Source organism: Cheilinus undulatus, linkage group 8, assembly GCF_018320785.1.
Source record: "Cheilinus undulatus linkage group 8, ASM1832078v1, whole genome shotgun sequence".
NCBI classification, from domain to species: domain Eukaryota; kingdom Metazoa; phylum Chordata; class Actinopteri; order Labriformes; family Labridae; genus Cheilinus; species Cheilinus undulatus.
In genome coordinates this window covers 12,416,595-12,437,700 of record NC_054872.1, presented here as the reverse complement: position 1 = coordinate 12,437,700, position 21,106 = coordinate 12,416,595, and the positions used below count along the sequence as shown (strand labels likewise).

At 39.3% G+C, this 21,106-nt stretch overlaps 1 protein-coding gene across 1 annotated transcript in view; it reads left to right on the top strand.

Moving 5' to 3' along the window:
- emc2 (ER membrane protein complex subunit 2) overlaps window positions 1–20,817 on the top strand; it is a 44,665-nt gene extending 23,848 nt beyond the window's left edge. Inside the window, exons 8-11 of the mRNA XM_041794338.1 lie at window positions 3,035–3,116; window positions 3,370–3,480; window positions 8,444–8,548; window positions 20,216–20,817. Of these exons, the coding sequence (XP_041650272.1) occupies window positions 3,035–3,116; window positions 3,370–3,480; window positions 8,444–8,548; window positions 20,216–20,302 (385 nt within the window). The 3' untranslated portion in view covers window positions 20,303–20,817. The remainder of the gene's footprint in view (window positions 1–3,034; window positions 3,117–3,369; window positions 3,481–8,443; window positions 8,549–20,215) is intronic.
- The last annotated feature ends 289 nt before the right edge of the window (window positions 20,818–21,106 follow it).

Here is a 21,106-nt window from a genome sequence, read left to right as displayed (position 1 = left end):
TTCTTGTGGTCAAAGAGGAGAGAATGATGGCATTTTGGGAGTCTCAAACCAAAACAAGCAGTTAAAAACATTGTTATCAGGTAAATTGCTATATAAAACACTGATATTGGCCCTGGTTTTACAATCAGAGTAGCTGATCCAAATTCTTAAGCTCTGCTAAAGATCTTATACCTTTGCTTTGTGAAATTCAGTAGGAAGAATAGTGGAGCAACGAGACCCACAAGCTTTTTATCCATCTCGTTAACTTCTCCGTGTTGTTTTTGAAAAAGCCTCTGGATGTGTAAGCAGACAGCGTTGAAGAAATTAACAATGCTTATACATTTTAAAAGCTACATGCAGATTTGAAAGTAGAGAACAGTTTAGGCTCCATTACAACATCCCATCCTGTGTTTACATAAGCTAGTCTGAGGTTCTTCACTGATGCACATGAATGTTGATTTTGCATGAGTAATATCTGCACCAGGTATCTATTTAGGACTGTGATTTATTCAAGGCACTTGTCTTGAATCATACATATGAGGCATTCTTAAAAAAATCACTTTTTGAATTTGCAGTTTTTTGGAGTATTTATTTTATCATTGCAAATAGAGCTGCAACAAATGATTATTTCAATCATCGATGAATCGGATGTCATTTCTGTTAAATTAAATAACGTGAACATTCTATAAACACAAAAAAATGATAATAAATGATTTAAAAAATGAAAATGATATTTTTTATTTTTTTGCCTCCCTCCTTACAAACATACATAAACACTTTAAGATAATACTAATGACAACAGCCTGGGGATATGATTTGAAAGAAAAGCTCATATAGCGGGATACTGCTTTTATTAGTCTTTTGCAATTATTTTATCCCAGAGGAGCCACAGGTCAGCCCTAGCCTCTTAAAGTTATTTATATGATGATAACACAAACATTTGTCATTCACTCATTCAACAAGCTCACGTTAGTTCTCTCCTCTCTGTCACACATACAAAGACACACACAACCAACTGCTCCCCTTGCCCTGTGACTGCAGCTCATGCTTTTTCTTCCCCTCTTCTGTTAAAATTTTAGTGGACATTTAGGACACAATCATGGATTACATGAACACTGGACAGTCCAGCGCTAATGTTTTAATCCAGTCTCGTATCGTTGCAAAGTTTCGTCAGAGTTTTTAAGACAACAAGCTATTTTTAGATCGCTAGTGTCTCATCTCCATCATGAAACGTGGTTGATGATGAATATATCTACTTCATTTTTCTGTTAATCATCAGATTATAATCAGAGGAGTACTAAACTAAGTGAAAGTAAAGTTTATCAGCCGCCTGCTTGTGACATAAACAAGTGCCACGCCAAGTGACGCCATAATCGCGCGACACAACAAATCGATACATAAATTTGTTGCCAACACTTTTAATTATCAATTTTTATCGATTTTATCGATTCGTTGCTGCAGCCCTAATTTCAAATCAGAAGGTATAAGGCTATTAATTTCTATGTTGCTTCTTACTTTGCTTCATCTTTTGTTTTTCCTTTTTTCTGTCCTTTGTCTAATACACCACAGGCTGCTCCAGCTGTAACAGGTGGTTCTAAGCGACAATAAAGGGAGCAAACAATAAGCTGCACATTTGTCAGTTAAAAGTAATAACTTAGGGAAACTTAGAATTTATGATTTTTTTTAGCCACAATGAACAAACCAATTCGACTTTAAACTGAAATACAAATTGAACCATGACCTCTGCAAATTGTGTAAATCTGTGTTCCACTTGTAATAGCATATCAACCTCTGCTGTGACTGTGGCCCTTGTTTACAAACAGCACTGTATGAGAACACCTCAAGTCACGTACTCCTCTTTTGTCCATGGCATTTTCATATTTGTATCGGTATCTCTCAAAACGTCATACAATTAAGTAAACAGATAAAACATTACTATGGTGAAGCTGATACATTTTTCATACACTCTCTTAGAGATCAGACAGAGGTCCTACAGAAACTGTTCACATTGGTGACCAGTAGATTGTAGCTTTCTGTTGTCCTCATCTTTGCTGCACAGCTGACAGCATTAGCTGCTTTGCTTTGTTTAGTTTTGTCCCTTTTCTCTGTTTGTTTACACTTGTGGTTATACCACCATCCCTCAAAACACGAGCTGTGCAGAAATTCCTCATAGTGCTAATGAGCTTGAAATACATCCAGACTGCCTAACCTTTGTCTTTATATTTCTCTATGCTATGCACAGATCTGAGGACAAATATGCTGGACACAAACATGCTTGATTATTGTCACTTATACCACATCTAGCTGTTTGCGCCAGAATTAAACTGATATCCTGTACTAGGACTGGATCAGCACATCCCTAGTAAAACAGCTCTAGAGAGTGATCTTAACTGTCTCTTACTGTGTACTGTGCTCTTAGACTGTGTGGCCTAATTTCATCTTGGTAGATTTCTGTGTGTTTTGGCCTCTGTTTTGCTAGGTGCACAGATGTTTTATGGCTTTGCGTTCAATGATATACTGTATCTTAGCTCTTCTTGGATTTGGTCTGTGAAAGGGAAACTGTGCATTAGAATTGGAGTGGCAGCAGATTAGTGTGAGGTCAACAGCTCAGCAGTCTGCTGCTGAGAAGTGATCTCATCTGAGTATAGGCACAGTTTGCCAGCTCTTTCTGTAGTGCTGACCTCAGGAAGGTAGTTAACTACACATTAAAGGCTGAAAAAACACACAGACAGACAAGATTGATCTTCAGTGTCCCCAAAGGAGGGAGAAGAACCACAGAAGATAGCCTTTTACCTTTGCCAGCTGTCTGGGCTGACTAACCTTTACTGTAATGTAGTAAATAAACTTTATGTAATGTGATGAATCTTTACAGATCTCAGGAAACCATGCATGTAATCGCATGTAAACTGACCTGCACCCTGAGGAGTCGTCAATACTAATTCATACCTGCAAATTTATTGGGCATGGATGTTGCGCTTCACAGTTGAGCAAGCTAAAGGATGACACGACCACAGCTGTATCAATCTGCTTACTGTTTTCTTTGTCGTTTCCACAGCTATGGAAAAGCTGCGTTTTGTCTGGAGGAGCTGATGATGACCAATCCTCACAATCACTTGTACTGTGAGCAGTACGCTGAGGTAGGTACCCGCCTGGATGTCAGTCATCAAGCATGGGGGCAAACTGTGGAATAAATGTTAGCTCTATGTGAATGGTGCCTCTCTTTAACACTGAGAGACACCGACACGAACCAAACGTCATTGGGAATACAGGCTCATGAAAGGAGATGTGTTTACATAGGCTTGTCATGTACTGCTTATTCAGATGTCTTACTGTCATTGCAGAGCTGCCCTTTAGCACAGCTTATTGGCCGTGTTTAATGCCTCCTCACAGGTGAAATACACCCAGGGGGGGCTGGAAAACCTGGAGCTGTCCAGAAAGTATTTTGCCCAGGCGCTGAGGCTGAACAACCGAAACATGAGGGCATTGTTTGGTCTGTACATGGTGAGTATTGCTGTGCATGGAGAGAAAGTGGGAAAGACAGAGGGAAAGAGGGGGAAAAAACAAAAACAGAAGAACCTTTTTTGTAACCCTGTGGTTTGTCAAGGTTGAGGCTGGCCACTGAGTGTGTCAAGGAAGACTGTACTCTCTCCCTTTCTCTCCCTCTCTCTCTGTGTATGTGTAATTGTGCTTTTGGGGGGAGAGGAGAAGGGGCTCTCAGACAGGTCAGCTCACTGCTGACTCAGACGGTGAACTCCAGTATAGGAAAAGTCTGCCCCTAAGGAGCTCTTTATTTTCATAATAATACCCCTTTGGTGAGACTTTTTTATGTTTATGACTAAAATAAATAAAGAAGTCACGGAGCGAAAAGGAGAAAAGCGCGAGAGTGCAGTTCAACTGCTGCAAGCATTTTGTCACTGGTAAATTATCCAACCAGGTGCCAGTTTGATTGTAGTCTTGGCCCAGCAGGACTTTCATCTCCATATTTGTTTAAACAGGATGTTGTCTGCTAGTGCCAATGCATCATATGTAAGTGAGACTTGACATAAAAACACAAACGAAGTGGTGCAGGGAATGAAATGTGGAGAGTGGAAGCAGGTCTAACACAGAGAGCCCCAGTGTTTTCCTGTGAGCTGCACTGGGAATTTTCAGGTAGTCCAGACACCTCAGAGCAGCTCTGAAAAGGCCCTGAGGTGTGTGCAGAGTAGGGCTGGGTAATATACAGTTTAAAGATATATTGATTATTTTCAATACAAGATATAGAGAAAGACAGTGTTGTTTATATAAATGTCATTTAAATGTTTTGTAACAAAAGGAGATACCAGGCCTAATGCTTAGCAAAAAGATTGTTTACAGTAAAACCACTAACAGTGATATGCTTATTAACTGCAAGATAATCTATTTAAATGTTTGGACTGAGTGGGGAAATATCACTTTATCTTTTAGTTTGATTGAAGAAGGGTTTACATTATTGATTAAAATCAAATGATATTTACAGTGCTTAACAAATTTATTAGACCACCTGTCATATTTGTCTCTAAGACCATCCAGCATCATGAAGTGCTATAATGCGGACTCTTTCATATTCAGTCTGCTCTCCACGTTTTACCCTTTAAACAGGAATGAGGGATTTCAAACTGAATTCACCCAAATTTGAGCCGGCTCACTGGGCTTCTCTGAGAAGTCAGAAATGAATCAAGCATAACATTCAACCACTAAAACTCATTTTTCTATTCAGGAATGCAAGTAAATAACTATAATTTGACATATTAATCAAGAAATATTTATGTCTTTTACTGATTTTTCAGTTTTTTTGTAAATCAGTAAACTTGAAAATTCATGGATAACATTATTAATTATATTTTAGCATTAAAATATCATTTGGGTTAAAGAGCTTCTACATATTGGTGTATTAACCATTGCAGAAACATAAAAAATGATTTTGGTAGTTACCAATGCTGTAAATTTAGGGCAGCTGTGGCATAAACCTTACTTTGGTTAGGGTTAGGGTGGTCTAATTAATTTGTTAAGCACTGTATATCTCTAGAGATCATGGCTAGAGCTGAAACTGTCAATTCATTTAATAATAAACTTGGCACAAAAATTAAGGGAATTTGTGTTTGGTAGATTATTTCTTTGTTGTAATAATGCTTCTTGGCAATAAATCTTATACCGTTGGAAAGCCTGTTTATTTCCCTTTTAAATGGTGCTGCATTTGTAAGGAACATGCATTTGTGGGATGAGCAGCAGAGCTGAGTATGTTGGTTGCACCCATGAAAAATTTGCTAAATCTTCTCTGCCAATGCTGTACAGCTTATTTTGCTGTTGCCATTGACTCTTGTTTTGAGCTTCTGGTGCCCCCAGGTGCTGCCAATCAGGTGCCAATCAGGCACAAAGAATCGGCATGCCACGTTTGACTGATATGGATAGAGCCAGTGCGATAGGGCAACTTCAAGCTGGTGTTCCGCAAAACCAAGTTGTGGCATTGTTTGGAGTGAGCCCTAGTACCCAAGGCCAAGTTCCATATAACAGGGGATGTCAGAGACAGGCTGCGAAGTGGGTGTCCCAAGAGGACGACACCCCAAGAAGACCGTTACCTCACCCTGTCAGCACTTGGGTACCTTAGGCTGTCTTCTACAGATTTGCAGTCAAGGTTTGCAGGATGATATGGCCAATGGCTCTCTGCCCAGACAATCCGGAACAGACTGCACGCAGCCAATCTCCGGTCTCACAGGGCTGCCAGGAGGCCTGCCATAGCTGCTGTTCACCGTCAAGCCCGTTTGCCCTAGTATCGACAACACGTGCACTGGAACCTGAACATGTGGAGGAACGTTATGTTCAGCGATGGGTCCAGATTCTACCTACGGCAGTTGGATCGTAGGGTCAAAGTGTGGAGAAGACGTGGAGAACGCCATGCTGATTGCTGCACCGATAGAGTAACATCTTTTGGTGGAGGCAGTGATGGTGTGGGGCGGCATCTCCCTCACTGGAAAAACGAGGCTTATCATCATTGCAGGCAATCTTAATGCAGAGAGATATCGAGATGAGATTCTGCAACCAGTGGCAATCCCATAACTCCACAGTCTAGGACCAATCTCTGTCCTCCAAGATGACAATGCTAAACCCCACAGAGCGGCATTTATCAGAGACTACCTCCATAATTTGGGAGTGGAGAGGATGGAATATCCTGCCAGAAGGCCTGACCTCAACCCCATTAAACACTTTTGGGATCAGCTTGGGCGTGCTGTTCGTGCCAGAGTGACCGACACGACCACGTTGGCTGACTTGCGACAAATTCTGGTTGAAGAATGGGATGCCATCCTACAGCGGTGTGTGACCAGGCTGGTGACCAGCATGAGGAGGAGGAGCCAGGCTGTTGTGACTGTGTATGGTTCTTCCACACACTACTGAGGCTCTTGTTTGTTAAATGAATAAATTGTTAAATTACCAATATGTCTTGTTTCTTCAGACTTCAATCATCCAATCCACCAAACACCAAACAAGAGTCAATGGCAGGATAAGCTGTTTGGCATTGGCAGAGATCTGGCAAATTTTTCATGGGCACAACCCACATACTCAGCTCTGCTGCTCATCCCACAAAGGCATGTTCCTTACAAATGTGGCACCATTTAAAAGGGAAATGAACAGGTTTTCCAACAGTATAAGAATTATTGCTGAGAAGCATTGTTACAACAACGAAATAATCTACCAAACACCAATTTCCTTAATTTTTGTGCGAAGTTTAGATTAATAGGCCGATAGATGGATGGATAGACAGACCGACTTTACTGATCCCAGAGTGGGATACTGCAGTGTTATAGCATCTAGTTATCAATGTGCATCTTGTCATAGCATCTAGTTATCAATGTGCACCAAATACGTGCTAACGAGCATGTATTTGGTGGTGGGACAGATCCGGAGTACCCAGAGATAACCCATGTATGCACGGGAAGAGCATGCAAACTCCACACAGAAAGGCGAACCAGGAACTTTCTTGCTGTGAGGCAACAGCACTAACTCCTGCACCACCATGCAGTCCCGGCAAAGAACATATGCACCATAAATAAGCATTTGAAATTAAGTATAACATATTTACACGCAGTAAGTTAAGAATAAAAAAAGTTAGTACTCAAAAACTGGGCTTCTTGCAGTAAGTTTAAAAGACTGTAAACATGTATCGCTTGGAGGTAGAGGCTTAAATGTGCAAGAATATTTGACACTTGACACAGTAGTGGATGTGTCTTTACATAAATCATTACTGAAAACTTTTTTTTGCATTGCAGTGATTAGGCATTTACAGTGCAAGTACAGTGTGGGGTGAAATATTAACAACTTTTTAAAAATGACTGACTCACTAATATCATTTGATTTTTACTTTAACTTTATCGAAGTTTTACATCCAACCGTCCATATCACCCAGCCCTAGTGCAGAGTGAAGGATGAGCAGGGCAGGGTCAGACCGAGACATCGGTTTCTGTTAATGCTCACGTTTGTCTGGAGAGAAAGCAGACCCTCTACTGTTTCCTGACAAGTCATCTGCTGACACTCAGGTCTTTAATGAATTTTTCAGGAGGGACTTTATTCTTCATCATTCACAGGTTCTCATAAGAGGGTCTTTTGCAGATTTTAAGTTGGTCTCAATGATCCAGACCTTGAAAGGTGTGAGAAGTTCAGTGAAAGGGCAGGAAACTTTCACCATTTTCTGCCATCTGAGTCAGTTCAATGGAAGACCTGGTAGCACTGACCACAATGGGGTTGTGGGTTAGTTACTCACAACACTTGAGTGGGGATTCCCCTCCATAACTGGGCACACTGTAATTCGGGGATAGCCTGCTTGGGTTGTCATAATCTAAATTAAGGTTTTTTCCTGAGTTAAAAACGAAATAAGAAAATGCTTACTAAATAAAGCAGAAGCCAAGCCATGTGATAGAAAAAACAGGGTCAGGTTGATTGGTGTGTAGTTAAAGTTTCAGCGCGCTGGTACGGAGGGCTTTGAAGTGCAGGCAGTGTAAGCCCTCTGGGGTTTGCTGTGTGGAGATGATGGCAGGAACATGGGAAAGACATGGGATTTGTGGTTTGAAGGGGAGCTGTCAGGGCAGGCAGAGAGCGTGATTCACACAGTGCTGTGCTCACTGCGCGTCGGCTTTTTTCAGGAACACATACAAGGTCCTTTCATCGCCGAGAATCAATGGTGTTGGAGAAATTAGGCCCCGTTAAGTGACAATTTACGTATGAAGCATTAAAAGGTTCACTTTTTCCTTCCTATAAATGATTTCTCCTGTGTCATCAGGCCAAGGTCTGTTTTTTCTCTTCATTCTGCCACAATGACTAGTGGAGTGGTAGATGGTAAGAGTGGTTGCACATTCATCTCAATTACACTTTTATTGCTGTTTCACCAAGTTTTGATATAAGAACTTCCCTTGTGCTCTTCTTTGCTTCTTCTTTCCGTTTTCTGTTTTTCCTCTAGTCTGCAAGTCACATTGCAGCAAGTCCAAAAGTCAGTGCCAAGGTGAAGAAGGACAACATAAAGTATGCTGCTTGGGCTGCCACACAGATAAATAGAGCCTATAAGGTCAGTGACATGTAGATATTCCCCATGCTTAATAATCTCCCTTCATGTTATATTTAATGTATTATTCTTGTCCCGTTTCTAGCTTTAAGAGAGAAACATCTTTTTACTCTTTCCCACATCTCACTTCATTTCAACTGACAATGAAAACCACACATTATGTTATCTTATGACTCTTCTGTTGTGCTTTAGCTTTCATGGTGTATTTGCACACAATATCCCAGAAATCCCCTCATTTGCATAGTTTGTGCAAACTTTTCACCACCAAATGACCCCTGAATGCACAGCAATCCTGAAGGATGCTTTCGACTTAACAGCATTGTAATAACAACCCCAGTGTCTTTCCCTGTGTCTGGGTACATTTACTTTTAATGTGTTGACTTAAGGCCACAATGTCTGCTAAGACTTTATTCCACACCCTGGCTTCCCATGGAGCCACAAGCTGATTCTCAGTGGACAGAAATCACGCTAGACTGTAACAGAGAAATTTCATGTTCAGTCATAGTTGTTCACAGATCCTTGTGTGTGTTTGCACAGTTACATGTAAAATGTAAAATATATATGTAAAATATATTGATATTCCAGCCAGGGCACTTTGAATCAAAACAGAAACAAAAGCTGATGTTGAGGGTAGAAGGGAATTATGGGCAGACTTATGCCTGAACCTGCTCTGTTAATGGTGAAGGTTAAACTGAATGGTTCAGTCCATAAGTCATGAATGAGAACCTGAATGTAGTAGTTCCCTCTGGAGACAAGGAACCATCATTTATGCTGCCTGAGGTACAGAAACTTAAAAATACCGCTGTGTGACAGAGTTTTTCCAGTCCAGTTAATCGTGGAATATAATTGCATTTAGCCATCTAGTAAGAAGTCAAATAAAAACATTCTGTAAACCAACTTTACAATGCAACGGTAAAAAAAAAGTCACACCATAATGAGTTTTTGCTAGATTTTATTTTTCGTGTCCTGCCAAAATGGCTGGCAGTCCTCAAGAATTTTGGTCATTTAAAAAAACTACAGGCTATGCACTTTAGATAGCCATGTGACCATTAACCAAGACATCTAAAAACAGTTACACTGGGTGTGTTACACAGCTCTGCACTGTTGCGGTACTGGGAACACATTTGTATTTTCAACCCTGACCTAGTCGAGTCAGTAGAAACTGAGCTTTTATTTAAATATTCAGTGGAACACAGATCATAGAGATCAATCTTTTCCTCCTCTGACTTTTTTATGCACGGTTTCAGGATCATTATGCTAGTTAAAGACATGCTTTAATGTAAGACTCATACCTTCCAGAGGTTGATTGGTCGATTCGCTCAAATCTAAGAGCCTGCCAGTCGGTTGGTTGCGCACATGTGTCAGAACAAAACATTAGGCGTACAGCTGATTGAGAGATGCGCAGCAGGAGAGAGGGGATCAATGCAGCACTGGACAATTCAGTTAGAGAGGCCCACAAAGTGACTCATAGCATGTTGTGTTTTTATTATTTCACTGCGGTTATGCAGTAAATATCTTGGAAACAACATATTTTAAATTTGAAAAAAAGGTAGATGTTTGTATTGACGTGACACTGCTGAGTGTCTCTGCTGCCTTCCCTCAAATTATTAACTTGCGCAGCTTGTTTAATTCACTGGTCAGTAGATACGAATATTAAGTCCCTTTATCATCTCATTAAAATGTAGACATCAGTGTTAATTCCTGTCGGCTCGGACTACAGGAATTCAGCCAGGTTTTGGCCAATTGCAATGTTGCAGCTCATCGCTAAACCTCTGGCCCGATTTTGCAAGTTGGAAATGGCAAACACTCAAACAATATGCGTCCAATACACCCTGCAACCACGATTCATCAAGACTAGCATGTCAGAACTCGTCATGCATTCATTCATGTCGTCTAGTTTGACACCCTGACCTGACATCAACGAATCCTTGTTCTCCCTCTTGGAAATTGTGTTAATTTTATTTACATAATCACATGCATATCTTGATTTCTATCTGGAGGAGAACCAGTCCATATTGTCCTCCTCTTGTTAAATCCATAATTGTTATCTATAATCCATAATCCATAATTGTTTCTTGTTCGTTATTTTCTCCCTTTACAAGCAAAAGGCCACTTCAGTCACATAGAGCGCTTCAGAGGTAGAGTGTCTGACAGTCTTTGACCCGCCCCATGACAACCTGTGAACTTGCACACAGTGGTGGAGAGAGTGGTGATGTCAGCATACGATGAGTGGTCAGGATCACTCTTTTTATTGTGGCCAGTCTGCCGGCTAAGACAGGACAAGGTTTTTGTTGCATAGTCTGACATGGTACAGTCGTGAACAACAGAAAAAAAAAAATGTGTAGCCTGAGCTACAGTCTTACAGACAGAGAGCAGAAGAGAGAAAAGACAATGTCTTCTGGTCATGAAATCCTGACCAGTGGACTTTTATTTTTTTCACTTCACCTCAGTAAATAAATGCTGCATACTGTATGATATACGCTCATAAACTACACAGTCTGGGCTTAAACAAGTGATCCTGTTAATAGTTATCATTGTGAATTATTACAATGATCTGAGGATAATTTGTAGGCCATATGAAGCTACAGTGCTATGATAACTGAAAATATTTGATTTAAAGACGTGGTGCAGTGAGAAACCTGTCACAGATTTTGAGTTAGGTGAAGTTACTTCATCTCTCTCTCTCTCTCTCTTTCTCTCTCTTTCTCTCTCTCTCGCTCTCTCGCTCTCTCACTCTCTTTAATTTCATTTACTTGAAAGAATAATTGATTGACCAAGTTTTTCTTTAGTTGAATACAGGCCTTCTTGAATGTGAATAAAATGTTGATAAAAATGTTAGATTTTGATGTTTCTTCAGTTGCAGCATTTCCTAAATAGTTATGCATACTGTAGAAGAATCCTCATGTAAACAAATTCTTCCAGATTACTGTCATTAATTTGGAATGGGGACCAACAAGCTCATTTTTGTCGACACCATAATGATTTTATAAGGTATGCATGTAATGCTGGCTGTTGCAGCCAGAAAGAAGAAAAAAGCTATAGTGTTAAAAAGGTGGAAATTTGTGTACATTCATGCTCATAAGATAAAGGCACACATAAAAAGTAAGGAATGAAAAGCTAATAGCTGTTCAGATGGTATCACTAAAATTGTTTATGCCAGTGTCATGGAAACCCCAAAAATATAAAGACATACTTAAATGCCATCCTCTTTGCCATATGTGTTGCTTATTTGGGCAGCAACAGTTAAACTTGTAATAAGTGGTTTCTAGCTCAACATGTGTGGGTCCTGTTGAGAGAGAGAGAGAGGGGCTCCCTGCTGAGCCTCTAAAGACCTCGTCTCACCGCACACTCGGCTCTCCTCGCCTTATAGACACATTTAACATGTCAAGCACTCAGACGAGTGTGTCGGCTCTGTTGGAAAAAATGTGCATGAGAGTAACGTCACTGTGAATGGTGGTTCTATTTGTCAGTCTTTTATACATGCCATGGAAGAGCCTAAAACACAGTCATTTTAGGTTTAAGTCAGTGTCAAACGAAACATCATAACCAGAGGCATAGAGCTTGTTTTGTTTTGGTCAGCACTTGGTATCTATGTAGATATGGATCTCCTGGAAATATAGAAAAATGTAGAGTTGGGCTGGTCAACACAATCAATCAATCAAATGTCTCAATTGATGTCGAGTCCACACTACTTGTTACTTTGATCAGTCTGCTGGCAGGCCTCACCTCCCTGCCTTAGGGAGTCTTTGATCCTAGCAGGGGACAAGACGAATATTTGAAACTGTTATCATAAATCTGAGGCAAAACAGAAGGAGAAAGACAAAGTGTTTAGAAAGAGAGTGATATTTGGAGAGAATCTGGTGTGCAAATACCTGAAAGAGTTTTAAGGTATCAGATTCACATAGGAAGGTTGTTTTAGAGTTAAACGACAGTAAAAGTGCTTACAGCCAGGTTATTCATATTTGAGATGGCAAAATCCATTTCTTTTTTGACAGTCCAGTTAAAATCTGTATATGAGACAGCCACACTGACATTATATTACACTAATTTTTTTTTTTTTTTTTTACATCACTTCCATGGATGGACACAACGTACTGCCTAAACCAAACTAGCTTTAAAACAGACCTATTATAGGAGTACATCTGATACTTATTACAGGGATTGAACAGTAGCATAACCAGTAGTGCAGCACATGTTTTCCTTGCTTAAATATTTTCTTATTGCCAAGGAGGTGTGGGAGAGGGTTTTACCCACAGACAGACGCACATCTGTGTTTAGTGAAGTTGGCTGTAATGAATCAAGTAGACAGCTCTTTGCTTCCCAAACACTGCTCTAAATAAGGCTGAACATTTCTGATGATTCTTTTACTAACAGATGAAAAAGATCAATATTTCTTCAAAGCATCTTTTGTTATATCTGTTGAAACTTTCTTTATATCCCAAAACATTTCTAAATTACTTTCTATGACAAAAAAATATATGTAACAGGGCAGGCAGGATTAATTGCAAGTAATCAGTGTGTTCACAATCCAAAGTTTGTGTCTTAACATACTAACTATGTTGGAATAAGGTTGCTGTAAACATGTGAAAACCCTGAGATCTATGTGTGACTACATTTTTAAATTTAGACCATTAAAAAGTTATTTACCTCTTTCCTGGCTTGTTTTTATTTGAGTAGGGCAAAAATCTGAGCCCATGTTATCACCAGTCTTGATGGGGAATTAAACCATTACTGCCTCATTTTTCATGATTTTGGAGCTTAATTTTATAAACTTAGAGATGTTATTCATGACTAAATTTTGGCCTGCTGGTCCATAACACAGTGGTTTGTAATACAGCAAACCTAAAATACATATTGTCTTTTTTTAAACACTTTACAGGGACTTCAACGTCTCATTTCAGTTGTTAAAACTTCACAGATATGGAGTGAAATCAGTGTCAGAAAGAATTAGACAAAACTTTTTCAGTATCAAAAAAAAGACTGTTGACTATTACGCAAATTGTTCATCATTCAGCAGTTATTTATTATATCTGAAAATAAGAGAAAACATAAATTTAAAAAATAGTACAGACATTGGAAAACGTGACCTCACAGGGAAGCAAACCCAGGTCCACTGACTGACAGTCATCTGGTTCACCGCTGAGCTATCCGATTGGCTGATAACATAGGTCCAGTTTTCGTACAAAGCGAGCATGACTCCTGAAGCACCTGAGAAAAATACTGCAAACAAAACATCAGGTACAGCATAGATAACATGCATGTTTAATCAATAGTTACACTTAAAGCATAAATAATTCAGTCAAACTGAAGCAAAAATGATGGTCCGCTGGTTTCCTTCTTGGACCAGGCGTTATCTGAACAACATCTTCCTGAGTTTCTGGAGTGATTGAGCTGTCATTTATAAACTGGCTGGCCAATATGGGTGCACCCCAGAAAAGCCCGCCCACATGACATTTGTGTCAGAACAGAAGCAAAAACTCAAGAAACGCAAACAAAGGATCAGGCAGTACAAATGCAAAACTGAAGAGTGAGAACAAAAGTCAGATCACTGAGAGAGAAACAAACAGGAACTATAAACAAAAATTTAAAGACTACTAATTTGTTCACAATTTCTAAATTTTACTCTTGATGTGAACTTTTTGTTTGTTTTTTTCTCAAATGCTTAGTTTTGTTTGATACTGAAGAAGTTTTGTTTGAATCTTTCAGACACAAAATTTCTTCCATACACAGACAACTCAGTGGACAAGTCAGAAGTGATCTACACCTTCTGTTATCAAAGATGTACATTTTTTCTGTTTATTTCCTTTTCAATTCATGACAATTCATAACCACCTTTTCTGCGGTTAAGTTCATGCTAAAATCTTCAATTTGCCTATAAAAGAGGGTCTGTATTCAAACAATCAATTAAAGATGAAGTAAAGTACATTACAAAATATAGGTTTTTGGATGTCTAGAATCAATTTAGAATGGTAGGACCCATATTCACAATTCTGAAGTAGATGTATTTTTTTCAGTACCTCCACTATTTAATGTAAAAATAATAGATATGGCATTGTTTAAGGCAGTAGATTTCGAGCTTTATTTGCCCAAGGCACACCGTATTGCAGCATGAGTGACAGCATATTTAGTTGTTGTATAGCTGTAGTAATTTTCTACTCAATTCAAGCAACTTTATAAAGCTCATCATTTAATATAGCTATACAAATTCCCTGGGCACTCTGAGACTTGTCTCAGGGTGCACAATTTGAAATCCACTGGTATAAAGCATGTGGTTTCTAAAAGGTATAACTGTGTCAAATCTTTTGACAACCTTATGTGGATGTATGTCCGCTTAGGGCTTCCATACTGTCACAGAATAATCAGCCTTTAAGTTTTCTGTATGAAGGACATTTTTCCCTACTTTCCTAATTGAACTGAAGTGAAGTGTTGTTTTTGAATTAACAACAGAGTAACGTAAGATTTAATCAGTGCCATGCAGGCCAGAGGAAAATAAATTCAGCAGTTTTCATCCTGACTAAATTTTGAAAGGGCAGTGAACAAAATGTGTTTTTTATAAAGTCCTGACTGAATGTAGTTTGGCCCCTGCTGCTGATAATGAGACACCTCAGACAGTCCGACCTTTGTCCTCCTTGGAACATGATTTAGATGCTCCTGGACCCTTTTTTAACCTTTTGGTTTTGTTGTAGTTACCTGGTAAAATTGCAGTCTGAACTGGGATTTCATCTAAGCTGTGCGTGTGCGCTGGCACCTTGCACATGTTGGCTTTAAATGTTTTTCTGGTTGCTGTGAGAGACGAGTTAAATGACAAGGTGTAAGGCTACCTCCTTTATTTTCTCACTCCCCACCTCCAGTTAAATGACTTCTGAGCTCTTTAAGAGGGAGCAGTGGTGTGGGCCTCCGTCAGACAGCTGCAGGCTGCTGTGGACTTGTGCGCGCTGATTGATGGCCCCTTTAAAGCGTTGCTCGTGTCAGTCGTCCACTTTTATTAGACCTCGGTACCTGGTGATTGTCATACCTCAGTGAGAGAAAAAGGTGGGCAGGTGAGTGCAAGTGGGAGCAGACGTCAGCGAGAGGTCACAACTGACTTAAAAAAAAAAAAGTAATTACCTCAGTATGGTGGGTTGACATGTAAAAGACTTGGAGATGTGTGGGATATAGGTGCAGGGGGCTTCAAAGCAGCGCTGCATGGCCTGCCCTTTTGCCCTACCTCTCTAAACAGATTCTCTGATTAGCTCCTCTGTCACGGACCACATCCTCCCGCTGCGTCACGACTCTATTATCAGAAGCTCTAAATAGATGTGGATCTGTCTGGTCTGCTCCTGCTGTTGTAGAACAGGGCAGGAGTTAATGTGGTGGTCTCACCTCAGGCAGAGGAGATAATTGACTACCGGGCCCGGGGTAATGGTGCATTAGGCAGCAAGGCAATGAAATGCACTGATCATTATAGCTACCCCAACCACACACACACACACCCTAAATCTAGAAGAATGACTCACACTTGGAAATTACGTAGCCAATTGAACACCTTAGCCAACTTCCTTCTCCTTGTTAGAGTTTGGCTAAAGAGGAAGGAAAATAGCTTTTGCCATGGAAATAAAGTTTAGGCAGCAATTAGGCTGCAGTTAGTTCCTGTTTGTAGACGCAAGCAAGGCCAAAAGTTGAACGCCTCAGTGTCACAGGCTGAGCTTTATGTTGAATATAAGGCTGAGCATTGTATGTTTTCTGTTAGTCCATAAATAGTTTAACGTACATGAAGGGCCCTGTGTGTTCTGAGCGAAATCCAAGACGATCTTGGTGAGGGCTAACATCTCAGGAGCCAGCTGTTTATGTTTCAGTTACAGAAATTAAGTCCACAGTGGAGGTGTGTACACGTGCTTCTGTCAGTGTGTTGATCTCTAACCAGTGAGGATGGTGCAGAATGTGGTCTTTAGTCCAGAGCAGCGTTGAAACTGAATTCTCTGCCTGTTTGACTCCATATTAAGATGTTTTAATAATGATTTAATGAAAGAACCTTGAAGTAACGTTGCCTCCAGATTGTCTTTTCAGCCAACATATAAGCAAAGCTTTTTTTTTTTTTTTTTTTTTTTTTTTTTCTAAGTCACATTTGATCTTCTATATGTGATGCATTTGATGCACATTCTCTTTGGGATTTTAATTATTCTGTTTTAGAAAAAAAGCAGCATGAAGTGCTTACATCCTCTGTCCTTTATAATCTCAAAAGGGATTGAAGTTGAACCGTTTGAACTCACTTTTTTAGCTCTAAAAGGTTAGTCATATTTTAAAACATTTTGCTTGTTTAATCTCATCTTTTCAGAGTGTTTGAAGTTTGAAGTTTTCTCCCTTGATCAGTTCTATTAACTTTGTTCTGACTTTGCATTGAGTACCATCATTGGGTTAAAATATGTATTTGCTTCTACAGGTGTTTTTTAAAAAATAACTGCAAAACAGTCCCGTCTGCCTAGGCTAATTGTGATCAGCAACATGTTGCTCTTACATAAATTTATGGTGGTAAATAGGATAGGTATTTTGGGTGCCATTTTAAACTCCTTCGAGTTGAAGGTCTGAGTTACAATGTTATCACCTTAATGCTATGTAGCATTGCATTGCTATGATAGCTGTTATAACAAGCCTTAAAAATCACAATTAAACAAACCCATGCATACAGTTAGCTGTCTAATAATGGTAGAAATGCCCAGACCTATTGTGACATTATCATTTTTGGCTGATTTTTATCAAAAATATATGATCAGTGTTTCAGAATAAATGATTTAAGTCACTCATCCAGTCACCCAAAGTTAATAATCTGGTGACTGAAAGTGTGTGCTAGGGATTTTATAGTAGTTTCAGTACTTCAGTACTTTCTAATCATAATTACTGTAAAGAAACAAACATGTTGCACATGGCCTGCTAGTTTTTCTGTGGTGTTTTTGCTCATCAGTACTTAAAATACTGAATGAATTGACAAGAGATAAAAATGCTCCCCTATACCCTCTCCTCTTGCTGGTCTGCTTTCATATTTGTAACACTGTTTCATGCCAGAGCACACATGTATTCTGTGTGATACAGCAGACGGTGGTATGCTAGAGTTGGTTTGCAAATCTGCCAAGAGGAAGAAAAAAGAGACAGCCATGTCAACAACGTGGGTCGATATTTGTTAATTCTCTGTATGGACAGTGGAGTCCATCCTACAGGCTACTATGGACATATTTAAAAAACAAACAAACAACTACCTTCTTCCTACTTCCACATTAACTGTGCAGGATGAAATTGGTCCATGCTGCACAATACAACAGTTTATTTTTTAGAGACAAAAGACGTGTAGTATTAGCATTACAGCTCTACTTGCTGAAAAGTGAAGAGTGCCTAGAAGGGGTGTAATGGTTACCAGAGGTCACATATTGATCCATACCTCTGTTTTGGAGTCACAGTTGGGTGCAAGTTTGTTTTATTGGTTAAAGGAATATAAGGTCTCGAATTTATAGGCGTAATGCCATTGTGATATTCCTTAATAACAGCTTTAAACATTGTATTTCACAGAATATGCAATTTGAAGCTGCCTCCCACATCTAAATCATGGTTTCAGACCACATTCATGTAGCAGCGCAGCATTCATTCAAATAATACATTTGAAAGCCAGCATCATAAAATACATCTCGACTTCATTTGATTCATTTGAAGACACTGGTAAGAATTGCAGCACACTGTTTATATTGAGTTCAATTCTATAAAATATGTTTCAATAAAATAATACAATGTAAAATATGCAACTACGATAAACCACAAACTTAGAGGCTCAGTGGATTCCCTGATTTTTCCCTCATGTATTACTTTTAAGTTGACAGTAGCTTACAGTTTCATCCTACTCATTATATTGAGGACCACCTGTGATAGCTGGTACAGCCTGTGTTGTATTAAATATAAAAAAGAGGATAAACATTAAAGAAATTCAAAAGGGGGCAAAATATAAAGCAACCTGAAGAGAATAGTCTAATATTTCCTACAAAGGATGAAATTAATAAAACATAATGATGAAGCTAAGTGTATTTTTCAGCCTTTTTAAGGTGTCATATTTATGAGTTATGTAATGTGCCATGACGCTGTCACATAGTTGTTAGTAAAAAGGCTATACAGGGTCCTGTTGAGGAGAACACTGGTTGAAGAGTGTATTACTTGCGCAAAATCATGACTTGCATTCATGAGGGAAGGACTGCAGAATAGCTCATGTAAACACAGGACAGGACGTAGAAACAGAGTCTAAGCAGAGCGCCTAAATGCACACTAGTAGCTGCTGTTTTGTACTTCTGTTTATCTGTTTACTATGTATTTTTCAACTAACACAAGCAAAAATCATTAGAAATCATCAATCATTAGAAACGTGGAGTGAAGAATTGTGAAAAATTATTCAATTGCAATGATTCTGACTCATATTGCAAATGAAATATGAATTGCAGCATTGAAGGGAATGCTCATTTTTATTTTTTTTTTCATGAAAAATTGACAAAAAACAAGGAAAGTTTTTTTTTTTTTTTTTAAATAAGTTTTGGAAATTAACACTGTTATGTGTAGAGCGTAATACTTCTGCTGGAAAAAATACATTAAACTGGAATTTTGACACATTTCAGGTTAAATAAAAACAGCACCTTCTACATTTTTAAGACTTGTGGTTACTTGCTAAGTTTGATTAATTGCTTATCTCTACTCAGTACATTGAAACTAAATCAAGCCCTTTTAGGCTTTGAGATTGATTCTGAACTTATGTGGACAGGTTCTGTGGACTATTTTAACCAAATACAACTAATGGAAAGCATGTACTTTACTATATCTGTGTTAGAAAATATTTTTACATAGCAGGGCCTCCAGTAATTAAAAAAGACAAGGCTAACTGACCAATAAAAGCGAAATAAACCCAAACATTTAACGGATTAACAGTTTGCCTGACTTTCTGAAGATGGTGCACATTTGAGCATACTGCGAGTATTACTACTCTTATTCTTTCTGAACTTCTCACCACATCAAGGTTACTTTTTATTTCTTTAAAAGGGATTTCATAATTGTTTTTGTTCATCTCTAAATGTGGGTAAAGTGAGGTTAATTAAACTGACTCTTATTATATCCCTGGTCCCCTGCCCTGGGTGAAGGAAGTTGCCTTTCTCCTTGGTATTTTTGGAGGGGATGCCTTTTCTGTTGCGTTTTAATTGGGCTCTAAAAGTGTGCGTCTGCATGTGCACGCATGAGTAATGCTGGATGTGTTTGTGGCTCATAATTTGCGGCACTTCCTGTGAAAGCCTTTGGACACAGAGCAGAAATTAGAGAGGAGTGTTACATACTCCTGTACTAGAGGCCATGGAAATTGACTAATCATGTGGGCATCCTGTCTTGGAGCTCTCATACACAAAAAGAACTAAAATGGGACTTATTCAACAGTTGAGGAAAAACCCTCCGATTAGAGGTATCATTTTACTTTTCATGACCGGTTCACCAAGACGATCTAATGACCACTGATGTCTCTCTGATTATTTTAGCTTCTGGCTTGCAATAAGAGTGTTTTGTGCATTTAAGTGTGTTTGGCTACATTTCCCAAGTTTTTGAAAAGACCTAACAAGTTGATGATCTCTTTTCCCCTCTTTTTTTCCACTCTTTCTCTCTTCACCTTCTCTGTCTACTGTGCAGCTCGCCGGTCGTGGAACGAAGGAGAACAAATGCTCGGTGAAGGCCGTGGAGGAGATGCTTGAGTCCATGCAGATCACCATGTCCTAGATGTCCATGCCTTTCTACCCATGTACGCTCAAACAACTCAGAGCAACACGGCAGCTCAAATAGCCTCGCAATGTGACCAGAACTGCATCTATAGTTGTCTTTTAATCCCTTCAAGTTTGGTCCTCTAATTGACTAAACTTGACATGGACATTTGGGATACATTACTTTCTCCTATGTGCAAATGTTCCCCCAACCATCTGGAACCTTCAACAGCAAATTCCTGCTTATTTGAACAACTTTTTCACAGCATTAACCCAGCTGTGATTTCCCCCAGCCTGGATTATACCTTCTCTCCATCACAGGCTGTCTCTCAAGGTAACCTTGAACTGGTATTGCTTATTAGCACGTCCACATCAAGGCTTTAACTGTGAGCAGGAAAGATAACAAGCTGTACAGTAGATGCTATTTATAAAGACTGTGGAGAGCCCACCTGTCTGCACTGAGGTCCTTAACTGTATCTGTACTGTCTGTAAATTAAACATCTTTCTCTAATAAAACTTCCTTCTTTTCTCTGATCTTCACAAATGTGTTTATAAAAGGAAGTCTGTTTGCCAAGTTGAAAATAAATTTTCTTCAGAGGTAGTTGTCACTTTGTTAAGTATTTCCATGTCTCTCAGTGGTCATGTTGTACCCGGCAGTGTAATTCTGGAGAAGCATGAGAGACATTTGTCATTCTGAAGGCCGCAGCGGCAGAAAAGAGGGACTCCTCTTTGTAGCTGGGAAATGCCTTTCAATTAGGCCTGACAGCAGCTGAACTGGCTTCAGCACATTAAGAACACCTCTGTCATTTCAGTTTAGAGCGCC